Below are 20,262 nucleotides of genomic sequence, written 5' to 3'. Positions count from 1 at the left end.
GTCTCTAAACCAATATATAGCAGAAGAGATTTTCCGAAAATGGGGCCAGCCTTGCTGAAACCTTTTTGCCACTCCCTTGGATACCAAATGCAGCAGCTACTTTGCCCTAATCCCCCCTCTGGGGGGAGACACCAAGAGACAAACTTGTTCACGATTGGCCCTCGGGGCTACTGTATGCCTTTCCTCCCTTTCCCATCATTCCCAAAGTCATTCAGAAAGCAAAATCCTTGGGAAGCAGGCTGATTCTCATTATCCTATATTGGCCTCATCTGATTTGGTTCCCTTTTCGTTCCAGACCTTCTGACTCATATGTCGGGAACATTTCATCCTGCTCTCCAGACCCTCAGTTTGACAGCTTGGCTGCTCCACTTCCAAACTTAGGCTTCAAGACTTCACATGAGCAGTAAAACACATTTTGGTATCCTCTCACAAGGCTTCTACCAGAAAGTTATATTCTAGTAAATGGAAGAGGTTCTCTTACTGGGCACAAGCAAAAAGTGAGGTTCTGCCACAGCTACAATTAGAGTACAACTAGCTGCAATCTCTAATTTTCACATTGGTGAATATACTCCTAACCTGATGTCACACAAATTGTGTAAAGCATTTTTGAAAGGCACTTGTTTATTGAGACCTCCCATAAAAGAACCTCTCTCACCATGGGATTTGAATTTTGTCCTGACTCACCTAACATTGCCCCCTTTCGAGCCCTCATCATCATGTGATCTTAAATTCCTCTCGTGGAAAACTATTCTCCTAGTGGCCATTACATCTGCAAGAAGAGTCTCAGAGTTGCAAGCTTTGTCAACCAAGCCACCATATTAAATTTTCCATAAGGATAGAGCATCACTACAAACTAATTTGTCCTGTGTGTCAAAAGTTTGTTCCCAAACCAATCTAAATCAATCTATTGAGCTCCCAGTGTTTTTTCCCAGTCATAGCAACAAGACAGAGTACAAACTTCACCAACTGGATGTGCATAGACAACTTAGATTTTGCAGTAAAACCCAAATGGTGCTGGCAAGAGTTACCTCCAACAACAATGAAATGAACAGTAAAAAACAAAGCAGGAGGTAGCAGCCACAGCTATGTAGAATAACAGCTTTATTAGTAAAAGAGAGGTGAGCGCTTTTGTGGCACCAGCCACTTCATCAGACAATCAAAGAATGGTAAAACACAGCATTTATACCAAGCTTATCATTGCCATCTACTACCCAATTAATCCTTAAAACCATATACCTAGTATAAAATGTTTTATACCTAGTGTGAAAAAATTTAAAAGCTTAAAATTAAAAACAGTTTGACAATAGAAACAGCATATCACATCATACAACTTAATACATACAATATAAAAGTATAAAAATATATAAAAGTATAAAAAAGTATAAAAGGTCGAGGGGGAGGGGGGTACTACCTACTTTTTCTTTAAATCTCTATTTAGAAGAATGGGTTTAATATTAATTTTGTCATTCAGGCCTACCCCAGTGTTAGCTCGTAGCCTTATAATCCATTCTAGTTCCCTAGTTTCTACTCTATTCCTAACATCTCCACCTCTATTGTCAGTATAGACTTTATCTATTACTAAAAATAAAAATTTGTGTGTCTCAGACAGCCCTCCTGGGAGCAAGATTTGCACTTCTAAATGCTACAGGGCTGCAATTTTGATTGACTACATGTCTGGAAAGGATTTAATGCCAAAATTAGTAGAGAATGAGGTAAAAACAGTCATAACACAATCAAATGTGATCAGGAAGCTATTGAAAGGCTGAGTATGTGGCACCATTATGCTGAAAAACAAGCATATTTGGATACCTCATCTGGAATGTTATGTTCTTTTGGATCAGCCATAGCTCTGCACCTGGTCACATATGGAAAGGGTCCTTTCTGGATTTAACAAAGAATAAATCATTTGAAGGAGAAAGGCAAGGACTGAAGAGAAAAAGCTGAAGGGGAAGGGGATACAAGACCTAGTCTCACAGCAGTGATTTTTTTCTAGTTAAATCAGTGGAACTGCAAAGCTAGTGAGTCCACAACCATTTGATCCAGCCATTTTGAGCACACTCAGTCGCCATGACAGAGCTACAGAGCTACAGGAAGTCCAAATCACCGAAGAGAAGGCATTGCTTCCAGGTCAAGATATAGCAAAGTTGATCTCTTGGAAGCTCACCTCCGAAGCTCCCTCCCCACCTCAAAACTAAATAAAACAAAAGAAAACAATATTGCAGAACTTCGCCTGAATCACCTCTGTGAACTCCTTGGAACTGCCTACTTCACTGAACTATAGAGCTCCTGAGGACTGCCCTTAAAAGATTCTGCTTGAATGCAGGTAGCATTCAACCAATTGTTTTTTTTGCCTGTACTACCTACCTAGTAATCCAATTACCTTAATCTGGTCTCCCTTGGAGGTGACTCAGCAGCCTACCGTGTACCTCTAGTGGACCCCTTTTCCCCCAGACACCTTAGTTCCACATACTCTCCCTGTGAAGTGGTATGTGACTTGCTCAACTGGTTACCTGCTTTCTCCCTTCTCACCACAAGGTGGCAGCATCTTCTACCCAGCTATGGGTGGTTATCCAAGGTTACCTGGCTTCCCCTCTTTAAACCTACAAGCTTACTTAAAAGCCTGTAATTCTTGTTTTCTTTACTGCAAACTGTCATTTTTCTCCCTCTGAACAGCACTAACTTATCCACCTCGAACAGCTCTTCCACCCACACAAAGTGCCTGTCCCTATCTTATTCTATACCTTCTATCTCTTCTTACCATTACTTAACAGCAGCAGTTGCTGATACTTTTTTGCTGTTGATCTCTCTTCCCTTGTTCTTCCCCGCTCCGTTCGCCCTGCAGGCTCACTCCGCTCCCCTACCCTACCCCCAATTCCCACCCACCCCCACTACATCTACACTTATACCCACATAGACACACCCACTTCCTCCACCCCTTTCTCCTCCTTTCACCCCCCTTTTCCTATCACACCCACATCTCCATTACCCCACCCCCTTACCAAACTCCTACTGGCTTATTAAAACCCAAATATGTCCATAAAATATTCATCCCTTTCAATCCTACTAATACTTCTCCTAAACCTTACCTTCATCTACCATCTTACCCAACTTTATCTCTTCAACCACACCCTACTCCTACACACAACCTACTCCCTCCACACAACTCATACCTATTATACCAACTCTATCTCTCATGAACTATACCCCACTAACCATATCCTATGGTTTCACTACAAACCAATCCCCTCTCATAACACCTCTAGATATAATCACTTTCCCATATCCTATACTAATCCACTAACCCACACCACCCAACCTAAACAATCCAATTACCTCTGCTACTTAACACAACTCCTAACTTCCATACTGCTATCTGGCGATATACACCCCAGCCCAGGCCCAAACCACCCCTCCTCAATACCTAAATCCATCCTATTTGCATCTCTTAATGCACAAAGCATAGCTAACAAAATTCCAAATCTGCATGCTTGGCTATCCCACAACAAACCAGACATCTTAGCTATTTCTGAAACCTGGCTAAAGCCACACATGAAAGATTCCGAGATAATGCCACATTACTACTCAATCATCAGATCAGACAGAACCCATAAAAAAGGTGGTGGAGTAGCTCTACTCTACTCATCCTCCCTAAACTTAACACCCTATGATAAAGCTATTCCCCATTTCCAAACTGCAGAACTAATACTGGCTCACCTCCAGCTAAACAAACATAAATATATCTGCATTGCCTCACTGTACATTCCCCCAGGAGACAATATTCCAATACTAGAAGAAATCCTCTCTTGGCTTTCAGCCAACATCAACAATGAAACCATAATCATGGGAGATACCAATATTAACTGGTCCTCCATTCAATCCCCCTCACACTCCCTTAACATCAACCTATATAACTACTCCCAACTCATCAATACCATAACTAGACCAAGCAAATACTTCTCCAGTGGCAACATCCTAGACTGGATTCTAGTCTCCCACCCCCACTACTACCCAGATAATGGAACAATACCTGACTCCCTCACCGACCACATCCCCATTTACGCAAGACGTCTCCCTTCTCCCTTACAAGTCACCCATAATTACATCACTACCCGATGCCATAGGAGATTCAACCCTGAAGCTTTCTCAGCTGCACTAAATTCACTGAACTGGTACCCCTTAAAGACTCTTCCCCTTGGCTATCACTCACTTTAATACCACCTTCCTCAACCTTCTAGATACTCATGCCCCATTAAAAACCAAAAGAATAAAAAGGCAATCCACACCCTGGTTAGGTATAAACACCCTAACCACCATGCGACTTAGAGACAAAGCCTGGACACAATATCAAAAGAACAAAACTATTTCTTCCCTCAACGAATACAAAACCCTTCGTAACTCAGTTAAAAAACTTATCTCTGCAGACAGTCGTAACTACTTCACCCGACTTCAAAGCAATTTCAAAACCAACCCTCAGAAGTTCTGGAAAGGCATAACTACCCTTTTAAAACCCGGGAACACAGGAAACCCAATACCTTGCCCAAATACTGATGATACTGATCTTGCAAGCCAATTTAACTCTTTCTTCATAGACTCTATTTCCAAACTCACCAGCTATTTTTCAAACAATACTCCTCCAACCTGCATTTCCTTTCAGGTATCTTCCCCTACAACTTCTCCCACTTCTCCTCAAGCTCTTTCATATCTAATTTCTCCCACATCACCTCATACTTCTCCTCCCCCACCTTCCCCCACTCATTCCACAACTCCTCCTTTCCTCATCAAACCTATTTCTACATCCACCATAAAAAAACTTTTGCAGAAACTAAAACCATGCACCAATGCCCCTGATAACATTCCCTCATACTACCTTAGTATAGCTGCTGAAGCCATTGCCCTCCCTGTCAGTATCCTAATTAACCGCTCAATCCAAGAAAATTTTGTTCCTCTAATCTGGAAAAAAGCCTACATCATTCCTCTGCACAAAGATGGAACCAATACTAATATTTCCAACTTCCGTCCTATCGCCATCCTTTCTCCCATTTCAAAACTCCTGGAGAAATGTATCCATCTTCAACTCCTTCCACATCTTCTGGATAACAATCTACTAACTCCTACACAGCATGGATTCAGACCCCATCATAGTACTATGACTGCCCTCCTATCCTTCCTTGAAACTGTGAACAAAGATAAGGACTCTGGCCTCATTGTATCTACCATCCTCCTCGATCTCTCTAAAGCTTCCAATACGATCTCTCATAACCTCCTTCTTACTAAGCTTTCTAACCTAAACCTTTCTCCCTCTTCCCTCTGTTGGTTTACTAGCTATCTCTCCAATCAGCAACAAGCTGTCAAGTGGAAAAAAGCCACCTCCTCCTTCCTTGACACACCCACAGGTGTCCCACAAGGCTCTATTCTGGGCCCCCTCCTCTTCAATATTTTCATTAATGACTTTTTCCGCTCTATCCCCCTTGCAAATATTATTCAATATGCTGATGACTCCACTATCATCTGTGCTGCCCCATCCATCCCAACTCCCTTAAAACTAACTCAAGATGCCTTCTCCACCACAGAACAATGGATGAAAGAGAACCACCTTGCACTCAATGCTGCTAAAACCAAGTTTATGATATTCTCCCCCTCCAAAACTAATAACTTTGACAGAAATTTATTCTCCATCACCAGCCAGAATAATACATGTCTCGAGCTGGTATCTGAAGCCAAACTACTCGGGATTCAAATTGATGACAAGCTGAAATTCAACTCCCATCTACACCTAAATATAAAAAACCCCCATCAAAAACTAGGCATGCTCTACCGCCACCATCGGTTCCTCACCTCTACTACCAAAATTACCCTCGTTACCACATTTCTCCTTCCCTCCCTTCTCTATGGCGCCCCTCTTCTAACAAACCTACAATCTTCTCTGAAATCCAAACTATCATCTTGCTACAATAAAATAGCCAGATTTGCAACCAGCAGTAAATCATCTACCCATCACTGTGAACCTCTCCAAAAACTCACCTGGCTAGAGCTACCCCACTACCTCTCCTACACTCAACTCACCTATGCACATAAACTCATCTTCCAGCCAGCACTCTGTCCCTCTCTTTCAACTACCTTTAAAATGCATCAAACACAAAGACTTCTAAGATCTAACAATCAAAACCTCATAGAGGTCTATAGACCCATACACACTCCAGGACAACACCTCCTATCCTTCTCACTAGCACGCCAATGGAACTCCCTTCCCCCATCCATCCATACAATTGCTAGCCTCCCACACTTTAAAAAATTACTACACTCTCATCTAACATCCTCATGGGAATGCTCCTGCTCACATCCTTCATAACCTACCCTACTTCCACCACTACTCCTCTTTCTTTTTCCATTCCCAGCTAGCAAATTCATGCTTGCTTCCACCATTCAACTCCTCACTTGTACCAAGTAATTAAAAAAAAAAAAACACAATACTATTTCTTTTTATATTTCGCCTCTATTACTTGTTTTGTTTGATACTTATGTTTTTCTCTATATAATCTATGTATTGAAATTAATCTTTGTATTTTATGTATTGTGTAACATAATCTTTGTATAATCTGTATGTGGAGCTTTTCTCCCCAGGACTCCATTGAAAACGGGTTCTTTGGGCCCAATGGACTATCCTAGTTAAACAACAGCAAATAAATAAATAAATAACTGTTTCCTTGGGGATTGTCTCCCATAAATATGATTATGTATGGATATTTTAAGAGTAACAAGAAAGAATATTTGAGAAGGGTAAATGAGAATTTATTTTATGTAATATGGGTAATTTGGAATGAAAGACAATTAAATTTTGTTTAACGGAAAATGGATTTTTGCAGATATGTTATGAAAAATCAGATTATGGTTATGGAAGAAGTGTGGTCAATTGTGGAAGAATGACAATGAAGATGTAACAACCCCTGTGCCTAACCTAAAGGAAATGGATACAGATATATAACTGAAAGGTACAAAAACTGCATGCTGTGCAGCCAAGGACGCTAGTAGTGCTAGAATTAGTAAAAGCCATGCCAGGAACAAGGCTGTTAATTTACCTGTTTTCAGTATCAACAAAGTAACTTCCAGTTTTCTACCCCAACTTCTCAGACAAGGTGAATATTGTCTACATTTACTAAATGTGCTTAGACAGTTACGTTTTTACCTTCACAGAACAAAGGAAATCAGAAAATCGGACCAGTTGTTTCTTTCTCTTCTGCCACTATGGGAAAATCTGTTTCTAAAGTTACTCTGTCTAAATGGTTTAAAGACTGTATAACTTTTGTTTATAAGAAAAAAGAATGTGCAACTGCTAGGACCTGTCAAAGCACATTCAACAAGGCCAGTAGCAGCTTCTGCAGTTTTTCATTCCAGAGCTTCAGTTGATGATATATGTGCAGCAACTGCTTGGGCTTCTCCTCATACCTTTGTTACTCATTACAAGCTGGATCTGGTCTCTAGGGGATGAGCATCATTTGGCTCGATGGTGCTCAGGAGCATTCTTCCGTGAGACCTCCCAGGATTTAAGTAGCTGGGGACTCTGTCCCCCAGTCAAGGATTAAGTGAATATCGACAACATCAGATAAAGAAGTTATGTCTTACCATAACGTTCCATCTTTCCATCTGTGTTGTTGATATTCACTTATCCTTGACATCCCCACCCTCCTTCCCCCTGCCCTTTGGTTTGTTGGTGGAACGGATCTTTCCCAAAAAGATTGGCTTTCCTTTTTAGGAATACAGATACGGTCTCTGGTCTGTTACTTCCTGTCTGTTTCTGTTTTATGCAAACACAAATCTATGCGATCTGAGGTAATCCTTCGAGAACCATTATGAGTAAAGCTTAGCTCGAGAATTTTTGGAGAGTGCAAGCTGGAATAATGGCCGAGTCGGTTCCGATATTGGAACTGAACCCACAGTCAAGGATAAGTGAAGCTCGACAACACAGAAGGAATGTTGTGGTAAGACATAACTTCTTTTCTTCATAAGTTGTAATCTGGACACACTGACTTGCAAAATCTTTCTTACACTAGAAAAAAATTGACTTAATCCAACCCTCAGTCTTGAATATAGTACAGAACATCATAATTTCAGCAACTGTCTGCATTTGAGTTCTGGGGCTAATGGCATCTGCTGTCTCCATGGTGATTCTATAGTAGATTTTCCATCAGGTTTTCCAGGGTAAAATTGTGAGCATTGGATCTTTAGTTCACCGCCTCCATCAGTGAACCTCCTTTGTACATCATTACCACCTGTGTCCTATACCATTTTCCAAGTGTCTTTTTCATTGTTACTCACTTGTAAACAGAGACAGTAATAACCCCACTAAGGTTTCGGTCATCTTTTTGGGGACCCTTGAAAACAGTCAGTTATGCCCCATTATTCTTCCTGTTGTGGCTTTCCTCACCTTACTCACTACAACTTCTTGTAAAATGCTATTGTCCAACCAAATCCTCTACTCCCCTCTTTCTTCTGTGTCTCCCCTCAACTCAGGCAGTTACCCGTTCCATTTTCTTTTCTCTGATGAAGATACATGTCACTTTGCACTTTTGTTACATCTACAGCCTTGACATTCTTTTACCTGACAATTTATTTTTTCTGCATACACTTATTTTGCAAACTGCCTGAGTAAATACTTGAACATGATTGGCCAAACCTCTCAAACATAAGGCTGATAATAATGCATGAAGCATTAAAAAAAATGAGCGACATAGACGCAATACAACATAAAAGCATATTACCAACTCTGTAATTTTTGAGAGTTGTGTTTTGCAAGCCATATTCACAGCTGTCAAAATAGTTTTTGGACTGGGGGAGTTCAAATTTAGAAAGGAACTGCAGGCAGCAAATGAAATATTTGTGTGCATGTTTCTTCATTGTTAAAACATTCAGTGCAAACGGTCACTACTCCAGTCAAACTCCCTATGTCATAGCTGCACTTAGTAAAGTACAGGTTGGATATTTTAGAGAAGCACTTCTCACAGAATTGTGTTATGTTAAAGTGTGCATTCTGTCTGATAAAATGCAAAGTGGGATGCCAGAGCTCCAGTCCGGATGTTGTTTGCAAGAATTAATTCAGAATTCTCACACGCAAGCATATAGATTTGCAGTCAGATACACATTTCATCATTTACCTGTTTCTAAAAGTGCAAAATGTGAAATATTCTACTGTAAATAAACAAGGAATGGGAGTATTGTTCTCTAAAAAAATGAGAAAGCAAAACAGAAACATATTTTAAAATGACAGAGTAGTACAGTACAATAAAACTAAAAAATATGGAGACTGTAATAGTGTTGTCCAGGATGGGCATTATAGGGAAATATAACTTCTACTGGTGGGGAAGGCCCTTAGCTTCTGGTGTCAGGCCTCATAACACATCTGTGTGTAGTCCATTACTTCCTATAATGCCCAGCCTGTTAGACATTATTTCTTTCATGTGTCATCTGTGAAGATTCATTTGGTGAATTTTGCTATGCCAAGTTAGCAACATCTAGATTTTCTTCTTGTTTGCTGCACTGGAGGCTTAATTTTTGTTGGGAAACCCCAGGGAGAATAGGTCTTCTGTTTATGTAGTTGTTGTCAGCTAATATAATGGGTAACTTATGAATGGCTGCTTGCATATGCTTGTTTCATTCTGCTGCATGAAATGTGTAAATTATGTTTGTATGTATAGAAAGTCTTTTTTTCTTAATGCTTTTTGTTTACATCCATTTGTTTTAGCTCCTGTAAGCTAGTTTTAATGAGATTAAAATATTTTTGCAGGGACAGTGAAGGTATGGGATCCAAGACAAAAAGATGTTCCTGTGGCAAATATGGAGCCTGCAGAAGGAGAAACTAAACGGGATTGTTGGACAGTGGCATTTGGTGAGTTGCTGGTACCTGCTTTTGTGTAATTTGAGTAAAGCAGTCCAGATACTGTGGTAAAATTATTACACCTGGTTATCAATTTTATTATTTTCAGTCAGTGTCTTTGTTATTGTTTGACTAACTGGTTGGTTTCCCTGCTTCCATTTACCTTTCTGAGGCATAATGTAGACACTCAAGTACACCAAATACAGCAGTGAAATAATGCACAGCTGATAATACTTGATTTCTGTGCAGAAATAGGACTTCATAGATTTTACTCTAGACCACATATTGAGTAATTTGAGATATATAATAAGAGTAGTCTGCTTTAACATGTACAATATATCTATCCCACTGTAATGCATATGAGCCGTAGCCTGTGTAACAGCTGAGTTGATGCTCTTTAAATGTACTTTTGTACACTATGTCCCTCCAACTTGAGATGTCATCCAGTCTGCTTTAGACTATGCCCACCTGTACATACTTCCATTTCTTGTATTCTGCATGCTTCCATGTCTTACATGCTGCTTTCCTTTCAGCAAATAAAAGATTTTTTCCTGTGCTGTCTTTATTTTTAGCTTCTTTTCTAATTTGTTTGAATAAAGTTATGTTCTGTTTAATAATCAAATTCCAGCATTGTCGATGTACTAAAATGTTTGCATTTCTTTTTTCTTTCCATTTCTTTTTGGCTTGCAGTCTGTGTCTTTTCAATGATTTCTATTTCTGGGAATTCTGTTGGGAGGACAAGACAGTAGTTTGATGTCTAAATTCATGTCACCACCTGATTTTCTCAAAAATGATTGACATGTCTGGTCTACATCAGTTTGAAATTTCTGAGACTGCTCCAGCACTGTAACTCCATAGCATAGCTTACTATTTGTAATGCTGTTGATTGCAGTCATTCATCTGATGCATGTGTTTAACCAGGATTATACTGAATGATTTGCTGTATATCTCTGTTAATTTTGATTAACTTTAAAAGCATCTGAGATGGAATAAATGCAGATAATTATCAGAACTCAGTCATATGCCTCATGCAATGAAAATCATTTGAACTGCTATGCTTCTCTCAACCCTGTTGAATCCCTGAGCTTGTGCAATCTAAGTTATCATTCATTTGTTCTCTGGTACTTTATCTTGTTCAGAGTCACAAAAGGAACTAGAGTGTTTCCTGGATAGTAATGGGCATAAGACAGATGTGTGAGGAAACAAGATTACCCTGTGAAAATCCACATGGACACGGAGAGGACATGTAGAAACTATGCAGAATGCAGTCCAGCCAGGAACTGACGTAGAGAACCAAACGCTGTGAGGCAGCAATGTTAACCTCTGCACTACTGTGCTGCCTGTATATGCTTTTTTAACCCATGTAATTAGTTTCCTTTTCTTGTCAGTAATTATAGACTTTTTTCCATAACATATCTTATTTTGTGTGCTGCAAGAACAAGGAAAAAAGGAAAGGATATGAAGGTAAAGCATATGACAAGGGGAAAAAACAGTCAGACAATGGCAAAGTTTTTGATTTCAAGCAAAATAATTCCATAGACATAAAATGAGTATTAAGTATGTTGCCATGTAAAATAGTTTGGAATGTATGTAGCCATGAGGCATTACTCTGAGGTTGGAAGACTGTCCTTATATTACAATTAACTACAAGTCCAAAGCTCTGCATAAGTTTGATCTAGTACTGTATGTACCAGAATGTACCCCATTATATAAAATCAAATCCTAATGAGGCCCTTTTAAAGGGTAGCTCCACAAATAAATGTACTCTAGTCCACGATGCTCTAACCCTGTCCTTCACAAGTGAACAAGTTTCCATCAGACATTTGATGTCAAAGAGCAACACTTAAGTAGGGCAACATACTTTCATTTCTTGGTGATGCTTTTCTGAGCTATTGTCAGTAAGGTCTGAAGCAGTTTTACCTGAGTCTGTGGGATTTGCTGTCAGACTGGCACACCAAAATAGTTTTACAAAATTAAATGATGAATCTCTCCAATACTAATTGTCCAGCTAGCTTTCTCCACTTTAGCCTTAAAATACAACAGTGCAGAGTTTCCAGATACCCCACATACCTTCCACATAGTTTCAGAGTCACGTAGCGGGTCCAGGAAAAATCCTAGCCAGCCTGTTTAGAATACGAAAGGAAGTATGAAGCATACTCCCAAGCAAATGGGTTCATAGAAAGAGGAGGTAGATTGAAGATGTTGAATCAGTAACTGAGTTTTGATGTATAGAGTTAAAGGCTTTTTGCCCACTGCCAGAATGAAGAATGCTTCAGGTATAACCTGTCACAAATTTCCTTATACAAAGAAGACAGTAATTTAGCCTAAGTGGCTGCAGCCATCATTAGAGGCAACCATATTTGCAGTAGAAGGGAAGTCTGTGAATCGGTTTTGAAGGACTCTAACATTAAGCCACATCATTCCTTCAGCACATCCTTGTGGTCTACCACAACTTTTTAAAGTAAGCTTAGAGAAGGGTAGAATACTTCCATTTTCTACTAACTCAGTACCTTACTTCAGTCTTTTTCTTGTCCCATGCTCAAGTGTCTCCTTGCTTACAGCCTCTGCAACTTTGTACAATGCACTAAGTGAAGAATGGTACAGTGCACTAAGTCATTGAAGAATGGTAAGCATAGCTTCTCTGTGTTCGTTATATACATACGCTGTAGCACTAATTAGAAAATAATTCTAATTAGTGCTTTCTGAGAAAAGGAAATAATTATAGCTGGGTGAATGCTGCAACCTAGCCAAAGGCACAGGGAATATGACTGTGTAATCCCTTCATCTCTAGTCCATGGTATTCCATAAGGGTCCTCTTAAAAAAGCTTTCAAGGAACACTGAACTCAGAATGCAACCATTGCACAATAATCAGTCAAAAGAGATTCCAAAAAGTATGCACCAAGATCCAGAAATTGGATCATATTATAGAGGATAACGAGACCCAAAAAAATGTCATGTTGTTTATTACCTCACCAATTTTATAAACCATACAAAGAGGAATTTATTAGTACAGACACAAATGGATACAATGTCTTGGGAGCCAGTATAATTTTAGTAGCATCCAATTTGTGTGCCACAGAATGCCACTGCTCAAAATGATTGTTTGTATGTTGCTGTATAATCCTCACATTTTCTTTCTATAAAAGTTAATATTCTTCCCCCTAATACCTAAAATAAAAATACCCAAGTACTTGACAAGATACCCATCTTATGGAACAGCAAGTACCTCTCTTAAAATGGCTAAATTTATGTGCAAGACCTGTGTCTTACCTTTATTGACTCTATAGCTGACAACACCACTTAACTCTTGCAGCAACTTTAGTACTAAGGTATGAGTCCATATGGTCCACGAATAGTGAAAAACATATTGTCCTCATATAGGTTAATAGTGGCAGAATAGTATCATTGTTCTTTCAGCTCCCAGTAGTGCCTTATGGGGGCCATCAGAGGTCCTATGGCAAAAACAAATATAGGAGTCAGAGGGCACTTCTTTCAGCCACTCCCATAATAATACCTGCGATGATAAAGTTCCCCACTTCATCTAAGCTTTAGACCTATGATAAATATTAGTTAAACCATTTGCAAATTTGTCGGGATACCTAAAAGAAAGAATTTAAAGACCTTAAAGAGTAACTGCTATGAGACAAGGTCTAATGTTTTTCAGCATTTCACCCTAGAATAACTAGGGGAGTCATCAATTTTTTAGCCTTTTTTCAGTATGCTCAAAACCCTCCTTATATTATCATTCCCTGTTGCAACTTGTTAATTCTGTGTGGTCCCAACCTGTCAAATGTTCAACAGACTATTTTATCTGAGAAGCCTAAATGTTCATATAAAATTTATAATCTGTGTTAAGTAGGGATATACACCTATAACCATTACAGGCTAAAGGATCTGTTCACAATTTCAGTAAAATAGTAGTGATAGAATATCCCCAGGATGGAGTTAGCAGAAATACCAAGTTCTAACAATGCAAATTCAGCACCTCGGAGAGTGTGCCTTTTTCATCATCTCCCATGTTGTGCATCTCCAATAGAGACCACCTATCCCACTGGTCTCTTCCATTTAAGGGGTCTTCCAGGCCTTATCCATTTCACTTTTCTAAATTGTTTCTTAAGTTCTCTTCCCTGTGCTAGTGTTAGGGCTGAAAGATAATCATGTTGCAGTAAATTATCTATTTTCCCACTGTTCTATCCAAGTTGATAGTCTACATATGTCTTGCATGTGTCTAAAGTCTTCAAAATTTCTGTAGTGGAGTAGGTAACTTTATATTAGACAGCACACTGAACAGTGAGAATCCATTTAGCCAGATTACAAATTCTAGCTATTCTGGCCAGGTGTTTGACTATCTGTGGCATCACCATAAAGAATCCCAACATAAGGCACTTCAACATAGCAGCTGTTCAGATGAAAAATATCTCCCTGACTCTAGTTTGCAAGGCAGCAGTCAAGGAATCATACTGTTCTATAGATGGAGCCACAATCAGCTCTGAGGCTGATGGAACTTCAGTTAATACCTAATATTCTGCCACCTATCCTTCATCTGGCCTGTCAAAAGTGTTTAGCCATGTAGAGAGAAAAGCTTTAAATGCATCCCATTCTGCAAAGCGATTAACCTGTAAGGAATCATTTATATCCCAAAAATATCTGGACTTAGATTTCAGTCAGTTTTGAAACCCATGTGGGCTAGTGTAGAAGAGTGCAAGCATTCATAAGGAAAATATATTTTCCTGCTCCATGTGCCCAGCAAAAGTTGATAAACAGTTGAGATCTACAAAAGGTTAAGATATGAAGTACAAATTTTCAAAATTTGGAATCTGTCCTGGAGTAAATATGATGTTACCCTAGAGTAAGAAGTGTAATGACACCTAGAAGTTACAGATCTTGCACACAGATCTGTAAGACCAAAGTTCTTACAGAAAGTAGAGGCATCCTAAGCCAGAGTTATCTGCTAATATCCAGTAGTGATGGAGTCTTTAGGCAAGGTAATGGAAATCCCTGCTAAAATGACATCACATCTGGCAAGATGTGGTATTTGATTAACAGATCCCATGTTGTCTCCTCCGTCTGTCCTCAAATGAGTTCTTCAGATCCAATCATAAGTGACTTTGGCCCCCCTCAAACTTTGGATCCAAGGTTCCAGCACCTTCCCTTACTCATAATCCCTATGGTTGTACCAAGTTTCCTCAGATCTCATTTCCACTCTTTTTGTTTTAGACTCAGATCTCTAGGTTAAGTGATTTGGGTTTCCATTAAGTGCTTTTTTGGTCTTTTTCTTTCCCTTTTGGGATAGTGTTTACATACCTTTTTACTCTTTCCTACTATACGATTTTCATCTTACCTCCTCTACCTGTATATAAAAAAAAATTTTACCTTTTGGCCTTTCTTAGGAGTAGTCTCATACCTTTGTACTGTTTATAGTGGACTTGTTTCTGCTTGCAGTATAAAATATTTTTGATAGAGATAGTATTTTTCATTATTGTTGCTGTTCTTACCTTTTTGTGTCTAGTTTTTGGGGTTTTCCCCTTATCTTCAAGATGGCAGAGAAACCTTCTGGTTTCCAAAAATGTGTTGCTTGTGGGCACAAAATCCCTAATCAGGATGCCCACAAAAGTGTGTGCACTGTTAATGGGCATCTCACTTGATCGAATACCACTCTATTTGTGCTTTGGTCAGAACCAGGGATATTACAGAAAGACAAAATTATTGCTGAAGGAGTTTTTCTGTGTCACAGGAAAAAGTTCCCCCTTCTCAGTCTTCATAGTCTTCCACCCCAGCATCCAAGAAAGTTTCAGGCAAGTGTAAAGATGAAGAGTACAGATAAAGGAAAAGAAAAAGACAGGGGATATAAGGAGAAGCATAAGGAGTCTAGGAATAGGTCTCCAGAATGCTCATATCTCTCTGTCCCAGCACCAAAGAAGAAACCATTGTATACAGCTGCAGCCTTGGAGCCAGTCAAAATTATGTCATCCACTCCTCTATTTCCAGACCTTTGGTTCTCTGTGGGACCGGTTAGGCCTAGGCTCAGGTCAGCCTTCCTCCAGGGAAGGTCCTTTCCCAGGATATCAAGACCTTCCTCCACAGTCTCATCCTTAAGGTCAATGCAGTGCTCCATGGGTGTCTCAGAAGGGGACATAGATACAATGATGAAGTTTCTTAGGACCCAGATACAGTTGGGGGTTCTCCCAGCTCATACCCTTGTTGGAGGCGTGGGGGCCTGTCCCTTCTTACCCTCGGATTGTGGCTCCTTCCCTTATCTGACCTTTTAATTCTGAATACTTGGATCCAAGCAAATCTCAGGGTTTGCCTGTGTTAGATCTGAATGTTTGGATTTCATCAATGCTGATCATTTCTGTGACCCAGTTGACTCAGAGTGCCTTAGATCTCGATGGGTCTTAGAGTCAAGGTAAAAGGGCCAGTGCTGCGGGATTGGGCTTGACTCAGAAACTGTTGTAGCTACTCCATCCACTTGGTCATTCAGCCCTGGATAGCTTGGCACTGGCTTCAGCCTCAGAGCTGATTCTAATAGATTCTCTGGGCCAGCCTTTGGCAGGATCCTACACGGGTGACATTGGGGCCTGTTTTGGCTTTGGCCTTCATGGCCTTTGAGAGAATGCTTCCTCATACCAGAGAGCAGGCTTCCCTATCTTGCTCAGATCCACCCATGCCTCCATTGAGCTCTTCAGGTCCTTGTCCCTCAAGTTCTATTACTTCAGGATACTAGTCTCTCAGAGTCTTGAGGCAATTCATTTTGTGGACTCCCCTTCTGCTTAATAGTCTTCTCCAGCGCATCTCACTGTAGAGGGTTCTTGGAAGTCCTTATGCAAAAGGCAGCACATGAACTCCCCATATGTGTCCCTTACAGAAGATACTAATTTCAGTGAAAGGGAGGGTCCCCGTGGTTTCTGCCTTGAAGATGTCGCCTTTGACAAGATCATTGAACTTCTCAGAGAGAATAAGGGGTGATCCACCAGTGCCTTTTCCAAGGAGAAATTAGTATTCTTTAGGCTTTTTGGGGCTTGCCAGCTAGTCTGTCTGTTGGGGGTCCCCCTACTGAGAAACTGGTTCATCTGGTTTTAAGGTGGGCATGTATGTGACAGGATGTGACTGAAATTATTCCCATTTTAGTGTTCCATAACCGTCTTAGAACAAAAACCTTGTGGTTGAGTCTATGGTGGTGAGGTGGTCACCAAGAAAGAGCTCCACTGTCCATCCCCCTAACAAGCAGTCCAGATCACTGCACAGGTTTGTTAAGCGGGTCTATGCATCAGTGGCCTTTGCTTTCAGGGTGCTGACCTATCTGGTACATGTTACATGTTTTCAGAGGGATGTGACCAATGAGCTGTCCAAATTCCTCCTGGGTCCATATCTTTGGAAGATAAGAAAGCTGTCAACACACAGTTGGCCACCCTACAATCCCTGTCAAATGTGTCTATGTGCCTTATCTTGAAAGCAGCCAGTGACAGATTGAGCAAGCTACAAATTACTACAGCACTCAACTTTCCTCACTTATCTAGAGGAAAACAGTTTTTAGTACTTAATAAATAAGTACCCATCCAGGCATGTCTAAGGATCAGCTCCCGGTGTTTTCTCCTGTCTACCTGATGAATCTGGGCATCTTGGGGCAATGCAGCAATTGCCTCATGTACACAGACAGCCCTCTCCTCCTACCACCCAACAGTACAACCTGTGAGAGATGCACTTATAAAGCCAAACTGGAAGCAAAGCTGTCTTCACCCAAGACTGGACTAGACAGTCAAGAGGAGAAGGTAAACACTTGCACTACACCGCACTCATCACATAGTCCCTCAAAAACTACAACACCAAAACACACACACAGAAACACGAAACACACACCTACATTCACGGATTCTGTCAATAAAAATCTGCTCAAGCAACAGAGACCTCTAAAGCAGAAATGCAAGCAAACTCCACCCCCCCAACACAATCCAAATGACACATAGCCCACAAACTCAGTGTGCCACTCAACCACAACCCATAAGGCATAACAACGTACCCAACGCTCTAGTCACAGGTGACTCTATAGTCAGGCACACTGATGTTCCACTCACCCGGCTAAACAAGGCGAAAGCTACTGTCAGCTACCTGTCGGGTGCCAGGGTCCGCCACATAAAGCACGCACTCGGGTCACTCCACAACATGTATAAATTTGACTCTGTCATTGTCCGTGTTGGTGTGAATGACCTGAGACATACCCCCCTGGACTACATGAAAAGAGACATGGAGGAGCTCTCTGATCTTGTAGCCTGGTCCTGAGTAGCATCCTGTCATCACCCAGAATGATATCACAGCACAAGGACAAAATTATTGATGTCAACAATTAGCTACGCTTCTGGTGTCATTCTAAGGGGATCTAGTATCTTAGAACTCCACAAAACAATAAATCCAACCAAATAACAAGTGCTGCTGGTGAAAGAAAGAAAACGGACGACCCAATCTATGTTAAACATTTTTGTTCAATTTAATATCACTGAACTTCATCAGTATCTGTCTCCCTGGGATGACATGATCGACAGACCACAATGCTTTGCCAGAGATGGCCTGCACCTGTCGCCCTTGGGATTCCGGATACTGGCTAAGGCTCTTGCCACCCCTATAGTGCCTTTTTTAGGCAAGGTTCCAATGACAAATTCACTACCTTAACAGGTACAAGCAAGCAAAATCTGAGGGTAATGCTACAGGTCTAAACCTCAAAATGCATTCAGTCAAGGCACTCCTTAAAATGGAGAACATCGACATCTGTGCAATGACAGAGACGTGGTTCAAGGCTCCAGAGAGCACCCCTGCATTACCAGGCTATAATTCATACCACACCTTTCGGCCACCTAACCTGGACCAAAACACTAAAGGCGGAGAGTGTCCATATTCATTAAGGATATCTCCACCTCCAGGCTAGTTGCTCAGCATAATGCATCTGAGATTAACCATGTGCAACTAACTCTGGGCAAGACCGCAATCCAAATTGTAACTTGCTACAGTTCCCCCACCATGCCCCAGGATTCCCACTCCTCATTTCTTGATACACTGGAAAATATTAGGGTACAACCCAACACCCTAATAATGGGTGATTTCAACTACCCCACCATTAACTGGGATAACTACTCATGTACCAAATCTTTTGCTCAATGTTTTCTGGAATTCATAAATTCCAATGCCTTGGATCAACATATCCACACCCCCACCAGGGGCAGCAATATCCTAGACCTGGTCATTACCAACATGGGCGACCGGTGTTCCACACCAGAGATCAATTCCTCATTGGTCAGATCCGACCACAAGCTAATCACCCTAGACATCCACATCCCCATCCCGTCCCCACACCCCATTAGGGAAACCACAATAAAAAAATTCTCCAAAGCCAACTTCACACATCTTAAGACAGAAGTGGCAAACTTCACGACACCCATGCAGACGGACAACAGAGGTACGACTGCTGAATCCTACACAGATTCACTTTATAAGCACTTACACGAGTGCATGGATCGTGCTATCCCTAACAGAACCAAGATGCTATCCTCCAAAAAAAGGAAGCCAATCTGGTGGTCCCCTGCCATAAAAAACTCTACAACAAAAGAAAGAAACAGTTGTACGAAAGAGTAAAATCCCATGATTGGAGGAACTCCCTGGTCAGCCTCTGTAAGAAGATGAGATCCCTCATAAAATCCTCCAAAGCTAGTTACGAAAACAAAATCGCCACTGATTCTAAAGACAACCACAAAGTGTTCTATAGCCATGTCAAATATCTCAATGGCAACACTCAGATCTGCTCTGAGTTACAGCACAATGGCACTAAATATACAGAACCAACTGATATTGCCAACATCCTGGCAGATAGGTTCAGTGCTAACTTTACCCCCCTCACCCCCTAAATGGCCCATCTCTATACCGGAAGAATGCAAAGTTCCTGTAATCACGGCTGCACAGGTAAAAATTACACTCACCAAAGCCAAGAACACAGCATCCATGGGACCTGACAGCATCCCAGGCTGCGTTCTACACGAACTGCAGAATGAAGTGGCACCCCACCTAAGCACCATGTTCAGTCATAGCCTCACCTCAGGCTTTGTGCCCACTAAATGGCACACAGCACCCCGGGAACTGCCACCCCATTAGCCTAACGAGCCTGGTCTGCAAGGCCATGGAACGTATCATCATGGATCTTGTACACAAAGACACTGGCAATCTCCAAACTCTGGACCCCACCCAGTTCAGGTTTGTAAAAGGCAGATCATGTCTCTTAAACCTGATAGACTTCTTTGAAGCAGTCACCAAAGCCGTAGACGAGGGTAAGGTGGTTCACACAGCCTATCTAGATCTCGCCAAGGCTTTTGACACCATCCCCCACTCTGGAATTATAGTTAAACTTACTAAA

The 20,262-nt window shown here is 40.9% G+C and overlaps 1 protein-coding gene across 1 annotated transcript in view; it reads left to right on the top strand.

Moving 5' to 3' along the window:
* DNAAF10 (dynein axonemal assembly factor 10) overlaps window positions 1–20,262 on the top strand; it is an 874,610-nt gene that overhangs the window by 445,622 nt on the left and 408,726 nt on the right. The window contains exon 4 of the mRNA XM_044055954.1: window positions 9,779–9,891. Coding sequence (XP_043911889.1) covers window positions 9,779–9,891 — 113 coding nt within the window. The remainder of the gene's footprint in view (window positions 1–9,778; window positions 9,892–20,262) is intronic.

Source organism: Protopterus annectens, chromosome 1.part2, assembly GCF_019279795.1.
Source record: "Protopterus annectens isolate FY-2018-M chromosome 1.part2, PAN1.0, whole genome shotgun sequence".
Classification (NCBI taxonomy): domain Eukaryota; kingdom Metazoa; phylum Chordata; order Ceratodontiformes; family Protopteridae; genus Protopterus; species Protopterus annectens.
The sequence above is the reverse complement of the archived record's forward strand: the minus strand, read 5'-3'. Positions and strand labels throughout refer to the sequence as shown.